This window comes from Gopherus evgoodei, chromosome 7, assembly GCF_007399415.2.
Source record: "Gopherus evgoodei ecotype Sinaloan lineage chromosome 7, rGopEvg1_v1.p, whole genome shotgun sequence".
In the NCBI taxonomy this organism is placed as follows: Eukaryota; Metazoa; Chordata; order Testudines; family Testudinidae; genus Gopherus; species Gopherus evgoodei.
The window spans coordinates 77,265,120-77,276,365 of record NC_044328.1 but is presented as its reverse complement, the minus strand read 5'-3'; the positions used below and the strand labels follow the sequence as shown (position 1 = coordinate 77,276,365).

At 46.9% G+C, this 11,246-nt stretch overlaps 1 protein-coding gene across 1 annotated transcript; it reads left to right on the top strand.

The window, feature by feature from the left end:
• Window positions 1-1,386: 1,386 nt before the first annotated feature.
• Window positions 1,387-9,804, top strand: C7H3orf62 (chromosome 7 C3orf62 homolog). The gene is given in 5 exon segments (XM_030570147.1): window positions 1,387-1,820; window positions 4,578-4,669; window positions 9,357-9,413; window positions 9,416-9,536; window positions 9,538-9,804. Coding segments are annotated over 5 exon segments (765 nt in total). The 5' UTR covers window positions 1,387-1,395; the 3' UTR covers window positions 9,608-9,804.
• The last annotated feature ends 1,442 nt before the right edge of the window (window positions 9,805-11,246 follow it).

The following is an 11,246-nucleotide window of genomic DNA, read 5'->3' as shown; positions in this document are numbered from 1 at the left end:
AGTCATTGCTGGGAAGGAGCCTAGGGTGTGAACTTGGAGGGTTGTTGGGTATGGGTGGGAAAAGTATGGAACAGTGTTTTTTGGGGGTGGGAAGGGATTGTTAGAGAGCTTCCCCCATGAAGACATTGGCTAATCCCTAGCCTCTCCCATTCAGTCAGCACATCTGATCCTGTCCCCCTGTGTTCCTCCACCCCATCCCTCTGCCCCTATGTGTCTCTGTCCCTCAGTCACCCTCTGTAGCTCACATCTCCCTACCCCTGTGGCCCTGTGCCTCCACTCCCATTGAGCCCCTGCGCCCCAATCTGTCCTCCCCCACTAGCCCTTGTGAGCCCCTATCTGACCACCTAGAAGCTCCATGCTATCTGTCTCCCCATAGCCCCTGTCTCCAGACCTGGCCTGACAGATGCTGTGAAGAAGGCAGTGCAGGCTCCTTCTCTTCCCTAGCTAGTCAGAAACTGCTGCTATGGTCTATCACCACAGCACTCTCTTGTGGGCAAAAGGCAGAACTGCAGCAACATTTTTGGCAGAATTTTTTTTCTGTGCCAAAAAAAAATAATATGCATGGCTCATTAATCATGGTCGTGCAGAATTTCCCCAGGAATAACTGTTGATGCATATTTACCTTGTGATTTACTATGACCCCCAGATCCCTTTCCACAGTATTCCTTCCTAGACAGTCATTTCCTATTTTGTATGTGTGCAACTGTTTGTTTCTGCCTAAGTGGAGTACTTTGCATTTGTCCTTATTGAATTTCATTCTATTTTCTTCAGACCATTTCTCCAGTTTGGATCATTTTGAATTTTAATCCTATCCTCCAAAGCACTTGCAACCCTCCCTGCTTGATATCATCTGCAAACTTTATAAGTGTACTCTCTATGCTATTATCTAAATCACTGATAAAGATATTGAACAGAACTAAACCCGGAACTTATCTCTGCGGGACTTCACTTGATATGCCCCTCCAGCTTGACCGTGAACTACAAATAACTATGGTCTGGGAAAGGTTTTCCAACCAGTTATGCACCCACCTTATACTAGTTCCATCTAGGTTGTATTTCCTTAGCTTGTTTGAGACAGTCATGGGAGACCATATAAAATACCTTAATAAAGTCAAATATACCATATTTACTGCTTCCCCCATCCACAAGGCTTGTTACCCTGTCAAAGAAAGCTATTAGGTTGGTTTAACATGATTTGTTCTTGACAAATCCATACTGACTGTTACTATCACTTTATCTTTTAAGTGCTTGCAAATTGATTGCTTAATTATTTGCTCCATTATCTTTCTGGGTACCAATATAATTTATTTATTATTCTTACTGCAATTGTCTTTTACTTTCATCATATGGTTACAATAAGGTGTGTAATTAGAAACCTTATCCCTTCTAGGTGCGATGTCAGAAAAACTAAGGAGATGCAGGAAGGAACTGACTGCAGCTATAGACAGGGCATTTGAAGATTTCACAGCTCCTTTCTGTCTCTCAGAAGATTGCCTCAATAAACAGAATTCAGACTTGCAGACAGAGACACCTTCCTCCTTGCCCCAAATGAACAGAGTTAGTTACAGAAGAGATCCTATTTCTACCTTAACTTCCTATCTCGACCAGTCTGCAGCAGTCTCCTGTGTGCTAGAAAAAAAGACTCCTGTCTTCATACCAAACCTTATTCCAGTAAGCATTGCCCAAAATCCCTTATGCCCAAAGAGAGAACCTTTGACAAGTAAGGAAAATACTTGGCTACGTTCTTCCATTTTTGTGTCTGACAGACATCTTCCAAGAACTCTGGGGGACAGTGAGAGATGGAGGAAAGGACATGCGAGGTACAGTTTGTATTCATAGTTCTTTGTCATTAATATTGTTCGGACATGTGCTTAGATGGTCAGGGTGCCGAGTTTCAAGACTTCCAAGAAGAGGGAACATCTGAGGAGATATGTGCAAGAATGTTTCCTCCAGAAGCTCAGACAGTAGATATTATTCCGGAGAGGGGATGAGTTCTCACGCTTAGAGTAGGGGGCTGAGAATCAGAACCTCAGGGTGCTATTTCCAACTCTGTCAAGTATTCTCTGCAATTTTGGGCACGCTGTTTTGCCCCCATCTACCCTTCAGTCTGTAGGTGGAGAATGCTGCTTGCCTCCCTCCTAATGCCTTGCTACACAGGGCTGTGTAGCGTATCACCAGCCTGTGTTATGCAGGAGTTTAGGCTACGCTATCATAACGGTGTCTTCTGGCCTTAAAATCTGTGACTAGTTTAGTATTTATTATTTGCACTACAATAGCATGTAGACACCTCAGTCTCAGGGCTCCTCTGTGCTAGAAGCTGTACAGTAAGACAGTCCCTGTTCCAAACAGCCTGAAGTGCAATATAGTAATATTCATGTCTGAGACAAATCTCAGGTGAGTCACCACATGAAAAAAACGTTCACATGCAGAGGACCCTACCAAATTAATGGTCCATTCTGTCAATGTCACAGCCATTGGATTTGAAAGTTTGTCTGAAAACATAAAATTGACTTTTACATCTGAAATTTCACCGTGTTTAATAGGGGGTGATCCCCTTCCCCGAAAAAGGGTGTTCCCCCCCAAAGCTGTTGCAGGAGGATTGCGCCCCTTCACTTCTGCGCTGCCTTCAGAGCTGGGCTGCGGGAGTGTCCTGCAGCTGGAGGAGGCTCGTGGAGGTGATCTCCGCCGTGTTGCTGGGAGTGCCCCAGCCAGGGGGCTCCTACTTGCTAATCCCAGCTGGTTGGGGAGGGCAGGACTTACTCTTTCCTTGCATGGTCCCTTTAGGGGAGAGATCAGACCCAATTCCAGCTACCTCTCCTGGGTGCAGGAAACTCTATGGCTGGGCAGCAGCCCCAGAACTTCATGCAGCTGGAGGATGTTCCCAGAGGCGGAGGTGGGTCTGACCTCCCATATGCTCCTTGAAGTGCTACAGCTGGGGGCTCCTACCTGCTAGTCCTAGCCAGTGGTGGATTAATGCACAGGCCCTGCCCAATTTGGGGCCTATAATGGTGCAGGACTCACCCCGGTGGCGGCACCTGCTGGTACCTTCTGGGAATTAGCTCTCTAGTCATCAGAGTGCCCTCTGCATGCTGGTGTCCCTCCCAGACCCAGTGCCCCTTGCACACTGGGGTACTGCCCCCCAGCAGTACACCCTTCAGTCTCTGGGTTTCCCCTCCCCAGGGAACCCCCACCCACTATCCCCACCTTGCCTCAGTCTTTGGCTACTGCCCAGTCTCCATCTAGCCCCCATTCACTAGGGCAGACTGCAGTATAAATGCCACTCATCACAGGCAGGGGCAGGGTTTGAACCTGCTGTTTCTACCTATCCCTTTAGGCTGCCCCCCTGCAACGCCAGTACCTATTCAGCCTTGCACTAGGCTGCAGCCTGGGAGTTTTCAGGCCGAAGCTCCCCGGGCCTCCCCCAGCCCTGCTCCAGCTCAGGTACCTTGGTATGCTCCCAGCAGCCACAGCCTTCCCTCTCAACAGACTAGAGAAAGAGTCTGTGCTTCTTGCCCACTGCCCTCTTATAAGGGCTAGCTGGGCCCTGATGGCACTGGCTAACACCTGTGGCTGTTTTCCCCATCAGCCCAGCTTTTCTCTGCCATAGCCCTCTCCCAGGCTGCTTTAAGCCCTTCCAGGTAGCAGCGAGGTGACTGCCCTGCTACAAGACCCCTGGAGAAATGGGCACCCCAAGCACCGGCACAAACTTTGGAGGCAGAAACCCCAAGCCCTGGCAGAAGACATTGGGGGGCAGAAGTCCTGAGCCCCAGCAGGAGCTGTGAGGTGGATGCACCAGTTGGAGCTGCGGAGGCAGAAGCCCCGAGCCTGGGTGTCCTGAGCCCCGGCTGGAGCCATAGGGGAAGAAGACCTGAGCCCCAGCAGGAGCCCTGGGGGGCAGAAGCCCTGAGGCTGGGCACCTCGAGCCCTGGCAAGAGCCATGGGGGCAGAAGCCCCAAGCCTGGGTGTCCTGAACCTGGGCACCCTGAGCCCTGGTTGGTGCTGCGGGGGCAGAAAGCCAAGCCCAGGTGCCCCAAGCTGTGACAGGAGCCAACACACGGAAGCCCCTAGGCTAGGCACCCTGAGTTGTGGCAGAAGCTGCAGGCAGAAGCCCCGAACCCAGTTCCTGGGCTGCTGCAGCACAGAAGTGAGGGTGATACACCCTCACTTCTGCGCTGACTTTGGAGGTGGGTCTGATCTCCCCACCGAGAGAGGACATGCAGTGGAAGGACAAGTCCTATGCCTCCTCTACCTGGCCACAACTAGCAGCTAGGAGCCCCCACCTGGGGTGATCCCAGCATCAGGGGGGAGATCAGATTTCACAGGGAAGGGCTTATTTCATGGTCCATGACACGTTTTTCACAGCCATGAAATTGGTAGAGCCCTTCACATGCACATTAGAAGATGTTGAGACATCTTCTATACAACTATATAACCACTGTCATCATATCTTCATTTGAATGTGTGCCCTACATTTAGTCCTTGTGTTTATAAAGCTTCATTTTTGCTGTCAACCATTTGACAAACTTCTGCAGTGCAGCTTGTCCAGAGAACCAAAACCGTTCCATTGTTTTGTCTAGCAAAGATGCTGAAAGATGCATGAAGTCAGAAGCAAACATAGCTGTCAATGCTGTCTTCCAGGACATTCAGCAGGATCTTCCTGACACACCCGGTGAGTCCAGAGCTCCACTTTTCTTCTTCACACTCAGGGTAGGCTGGCTTTTCCAGCTCTGTGAAAGCTTTTAAAAACATCTCGTCACCCTTTTGTAGAAGGGATTGTGAGGATCTGTAAATTGTAAGGGAACAGATAACTGGCAATAGAGCTGTTTGCCTCTAAGCCACCTGTTCAAATCCAGCCAGATCAGGTATAACTAAAGTTACTAAAAACTAGGGTGTTGATTAATCACAGTTAATGCACGTGATTAACTCAAAAATTTAATCATGATTAATCGCACTGTTAAACAATAGAATATGAATTGAAATGTATTAAATATTTTGGATGTTTTTCCACATTTTGAAATATATTGATTTCATTTACAATACAGAATACAAAATATACAGTGCTTACTTTTTATGATTATTTTTATTACAAATATTTGCACTGTAAAAGTTATAAACAAAAGAGACAGTATTTTTCAATTCACATCATACAAGTACTGTAGTGCAATCTCTTTATCCTGCAAATTCACTTTACAAATGTAGGTTTGTGTTACATAACTGCACTAAAAACCAAAGTAATGTAAAACCTTCAGAGCCTACAAGTCCATTCAGTCCTACTTCTTGTTCAGCCAATCACCAAGACAAACAAGTGTTTACATTTACAGGAGATAATGCTGCCCTCTTCTTATTTACAATGTCACCTGAAAGTCAGAACAGGTATTTGCATGGCACTTTTGTAGCCAACATTGCAAGATTTTTACGTGCCAGATATGCTAAACATTCGTGTGCCCCTTCATGCTTTGGCCACCATTCCAGAGGACATGCTTTCATGCTGATGACATCATTTAAAAAATAATGCTATAATTAAATTTGTGACGGAACTCCTTGGTGGAGAATTGTATGTTTCCTGCTCTGTTTTACCCGCATTCTGCCATATATTTCATGTTACAGCTGTCTTGATGACCCAACGCACGTTCATTTTAAGAACACTTTCACTGCAGATTTGACAAAATGCAAAGAAAGTACCAATGTGAGATTTCTAAGGATAGATACAACACTTGACCCAAGGTTTAAGAATCTGAAGTGCCTTCCAAAATCTGAGAGGGACGAGGTTGGGGAATGCTTTCAGAAGTCTTAAAAGAGCAACACTCTGACACGGAAACTGGAACCACCAAAAAAGAAAATCAACCTTCTACTGGTGGCATTTGACTCAGATGATGGAACTGAATATGCGTCAGTCCGTGCATTGGTTTGGATCGTTATCTAGCAGAACCCGTCATCAACATGAACACATGTTCTCTGGAAGAGTGGTTGAAGCATGAAAGGACATATAATCTTGAGCACATCTGGCACAAATATTTTGTGACTCCAGCTACAACAGTGCCATGAGCAGGGCCGGCTCCAGGCACCAGCCAAGCAAGCTCGTGCTTGGGGCGGCAGATTCCAAGGGGCGGCTTCACTGCTTCTGCCGCCCCTGCAGGTTTTTTTTTTTGGTTGCTGCTTCTGCCACCCTGCAGGGGGCGGTGGTGGCGAGTGAGGGGAGCTGCTGGGAGTGGTGCCAAGGTCTTGCAGCAAGCCCGGCACAGCAGCCCGTGTCCTTCCCTGCCTGCCCCACCAGAATGGCAAGGAGCCCTCCCAGCAGGCGGCACGGTGGGAGGGGCCGCATGGCGAGCGCCCTGCTTAAGGAAGCCCTGGCCATCCTCCTTCTCTCTCTTCTCCCCCCCCCGTCCCCTGCTAGCTGGAGTGTGCACTCTGCTGCCCGGGGTCTGCAGGCTGGGAGTCCCCCTGCAACTGGGCTCCCGCCACCCCGCGTGTATTTTTTGTTTCTTTTTGTTTTCTTCTTCCCTTTGCCACTCCGGCCGGCCGGGCAGTTTGTTTCACACATACACCCCCTTCGCTGCTCCGGCCAGGCAGTTTGTTTCACGCCCCCCCCCTTTGCTGTTCCGGCCGGCAGGTTTGTTTCACGCCCCCCTCCTTCGTTGCTCCGGCCAGCCGGCAGGTTGGTTTCCCGCCCCTCCACCGCCTTTGCTGTTCAGGCTGGCTGGCAGGTTTATTCCCCCCTGCCCCTTCGCCACTCCGTCCGAGCAGCAGGTTTGTTTCCCCCCCACCTTTGCTGCTCTGGATGGCCAGCAGGTTGGTTTCCCACCTCACCCTTTTGCTGTTCGGGCTGGCTGGCAGGTTTGTTCCTCCCGCCCCTTTGCCGCTCCGGCTGAGCAGCAGGTTTGTTCCCACCCCCTTTGCTGCTCCAGCCCCAGCGCAGGTTTTCTTTCTTTTTCTTTTTTTTTGGGTTGGGGCAGCAAAAAAGCCAGAGCCGGCCCTGGCCATGCCTGTTCTCAATTTCAGATGACATTGTAAACAAGAAACGGGAACCATTAATTCCTACAAATGAAAACAAACTTGTTTGTCTGAGTGACTGGCTGAACAAGAAGTAGGACTGAGTGGACTTGTAGGCTCTAAACTTTACATTTCATTTTTGAATGCAGTTTTTTTGGTATATAATTCTATATTTGTAGTTCAACGTTCAAGTTCAACTTGTATAAGGTGAATTGAAAAATACTATTTTTTTACAGCGCAAATATTTGTAATCAAAGTAATAAAAAAGCGAGCACTGTACACTTCGTATTCTGTGTGTAAAGGAAATCAATATATTTTGAAAATGTAGAAAACATCCAAATATTTAAATAAATGGCATTCTATTATTCTTTAAACAGTGAAATTAAGTGCAATTAATTTTTTTCATCGCTGACAGACTAACAACCAGTAGGTGCTTGGTGAACTAGATGAAACGTGTTTTGTGTCCTCAGTCCAGTTCACTCTGGGTGTATGGCCACTGCACCCCAAGTGGCAGCATGATGAATATGCTCAGCAAAAAAACCAAGCACTGATTTCAATGCTGAGGCTAAACTACCCTCTCAACCCCGAGGGTGATGCTCCATATGAAGGAGATAGGAAGCTGGCTCTGCGTGATATACCTGTTCTACATAGGATTTAAATCTTAAGTACTATCAGTTCAGCACCTTCAGTGCTGTTGAGCTGCCCCAGTAGCAAATCAGTGCGCCCCTCAGCCAGAGGGGGCATCCTGAGATACCCAATGCCCCCACTGCCAGGATGGAGACCCCACAGTGATTCTGCCATGACCTCCTGGTCCCAACAGCCTCTTTCCCTATCTTTGATGCTTCCAGCAGCACTGCTTGTACACTACTGAGATCCACCACATCCCAACCTCTCTCTCCTGCTAGCCTTGCTAGCAGATCATCATCCCAGATCTGCAGTGCCTGTGGTGCGGGCATGTTCATTGGCCATGGGCACAGCATAGGGGGGAGGAGATGATGACTAATTCCCCTCTCCCTCTGCAGTTGATGCGCTGCTATGTGCAATCCCTCAATCCTCCCAAATGCAACATCAAATGGCCTGAAATAATGGCACTGGGTGAATATTATCAAGACAAACATCCTGCCTCAGTTACTATACGCCTACCATCCCCAAGCTTCCTACACTAAATCAGTAGAACAGCCACTGCTTCCTCTGAGAAACGTGCCACTTGAAGCTATATTGACTTGCTTCTAAGGCCAGATTCAGACTTCCCAGAATGCTCGCTACTAAGGCAGGTCTTTCACTTGGTATTGGGGCAGAATACAAAGACCTGAGCCTGGGTATGTATATAATGGGAACTTAACAGATCTCTTTCACTGCAATATATTCTGGGTTTATAAAACATGTCACTCCCAATCCTTGCCTCTGCCATCTATATCACCAAACAAGAGACACAGACCTAACTGGGCTCCTACACTTTCTCACCATATTATATGCAGTGGCAGTTTTAAGGGGCAACCCAGATTTTGTTGTAGGGGAAATTCTATGACTGGGAAGGAGTGAATGAAAAGTGACATTTTCACACTCTCACAGCTCTGTATCAATGACATCCCTACGTGTGTCTCAAACCTTGGTACTCTGGCCTGCAAAAGCCACATTTTTGCCAATATCTACAACTATGCTATGAGCAACAAGCTGGCACATGAAATTCAGTATTGATAAATGCCAGGTAATGCACACTGGAGGGAAAAAATGAATTACCCATATACGTTTGCAGGATTCCAAATAAGCTGTTTCAGGAAAGGCATCTAAGCTTCACTGGACAGCTCAGTGGAGACCGCTGCTCAATGAAAGTGTTGGGATTCATAAGGAATGAGATGAAGAGTGATGCAGAAAATATAATGCCTTTATCTCCATCAACAATAAAGCTTCATCCAGATACTGTGTGCAGGAGTGGTCACCCGTTATCAAAGAGACAACTGCAGAACTAGATGGGGGGTTCAGAGAAGGATGATAAGAATGATCCAGAGCTTGGAGAACCCTCTATCTGCAGAAAGATTAAAGTGACTGGGATTGCTCACCTTAGAGAGGAGACAAATAGAGATGGTGGGATTAAAATGTACAAAGCATCATGCTTCTGTGCAACTCCCACAGCAAAACAGTGTGGGGGGCCCAGTGCTCACAGGCATACCTCGAGTACAAAAGGTCTCCAGTGCTCCTGAGCCACACCTCGGCCCAGTATATGGTGAGACATGTGTTGGTGCCCATGTAAAGATCCCTGAGTTGTTATAATGTATCTATAGATATTTACAGCCTCTCTTACTCTTCTCCAATTACTGATTACACTGATGCACTGGTTTTTCATGGCATTTTCCTTTATTTTGTAGGGAACCCAAACAGTTGGGGTATAGAGGAGTTAGCAGGCCAGCTGGCCCTAGTGAATGAATTAGCAGAGTTCACAGGCACTCAGGTGAGCCCCCACTTAGAGATGATGTTTTATCCATCTTTATGGATGCGAGCAGCAGCTCTGAGACAAGGCACCGAAGACCAACATTGAGGATGAAGAGATATCCAGACAGTTCTGGATTTGGAAGAGGATTACAGCACAGCCGTCTCTGCTCTGCACCAACTGAACTAGGGAAACTGGCTCAAAGGTTTACATAGGCAAAAACCTAAGAAACAACGTTCTTAAACATGGAGCCTTCTGAGGGAAAAAAAATGGCAGATTCCATGTAATATAAAGGTTCAATTAAAATAATAGTAATTTGCAAACTCTCCCTTCTTTATGCCAGTGTTTTGTACCATTCATGTTTTCTTCTGAGTGCTGCTTTTTCTTTTCTTGTGAGAAGGGAGGTTTTCATTATTTGCGACTGACTTTCTCCAGCAATACAGTAACTCCTCCCTTAAAGTCATCCCGTTAATGTTGTTTCGTTGTTACATTGCTGAACAATTAGGGAACATGCTTGTTTAAATTTGTTGCAATGCTCCCTGCTTTGTCCACTGCTTGCAGGAAGAGCAGCCTATTGCAGCTAGCTGGTGGGGACTTGTAACCAGGGTGAACCGGCAGCCCCACATCAGCTCCCCCTATCAATTCTCCGCTCCTTAAGTTCCCTGTGCTGCAGCCACCCCGCAGGCTAGCAATTGCTGGGCAGGTCAGCTGTCCCTCCACCACATTGCCATGTCAGCTCCTGCCCTCTGCCTTGGAGCTGCTTCCTGAGCCTCCTGCTTGCTGTGGGGGGTGGGGGCTCTAATGTCAGGGTGTCCCCCTTCCCCCCTGCTCCTACACCCGCTTACCCCTTCTCCATATAGAGCAGGGAGGGGACATGGACGGAGAGAGACAGAGAGAGCCTGGGGCAGCAGCTGCTGTCTCAACTTCCTGATCCACTTCAAAAGACAATGCACTTAAGAGTGGGTCAGCTTACTTAAAGGGACAGTGTGCATTTCTCTCTCTCTCTCGCCCATACATAAGGTGCGTATCTGTCTCTGCTATGCTGTCTCCTCTTCCTCGTCTTTATGCTGCCTTTTGTGAGAGGCTACATTAACAATGTGTTAACCCTTGAGGGTTCAGCTGAATGCTAGTTCATCATTTAGCAGCAAGGCATTCCCTGGGAAATATCCCTCCCTCTTCCACTCTCTAACTTCACCACCTCAACCAAGCTTCACAATCATCATAGCTGTGAACAGTATTAAATTGTTTAAAACGTATACTGTGTGTATATCTATATAATATATAGTTTTTTGTCTAGTGAAAATTTTTTCCCTAACCCTCCCTATTTACATTAATTCTTATAGGGAAATTGGATAAGCTTAACATAGTTTAGCTTAAAGTCACATTTTTCAGGAACATAACTACAGCATTATGCGAGGAGTATTGCATCTGCAGATTCAACTCTCGTGGGCTACAGAACCATTGTGAACAAAAGAAAAATGTTAAGAGGCTGGCACACTAGACACATAGACATTATTGTGGAGCCAAAGATATATAAGTTCTTTTATACTTCACTGACACACTGTTCCTCTCAAATACAATGGAACACACCAGTCCTAGACAAAAGCTACATTAAACTGGAGTCAGTTGAGAATATACACAGTTTGTGCTAAGACACAAAATGAGTTACACCTAGCAAGGAACATAAAAGACAGTAAGAAATGGTTCTAGAAATATGTTAGACCTACATGATCTTTCCCCTTTATTGTCTATTAACTAATGAGAAAGGACAGCAAATAACAGACGACACAGAGAAGGCTGAAATACTTAATGCCTTTTTGGCTTCAGT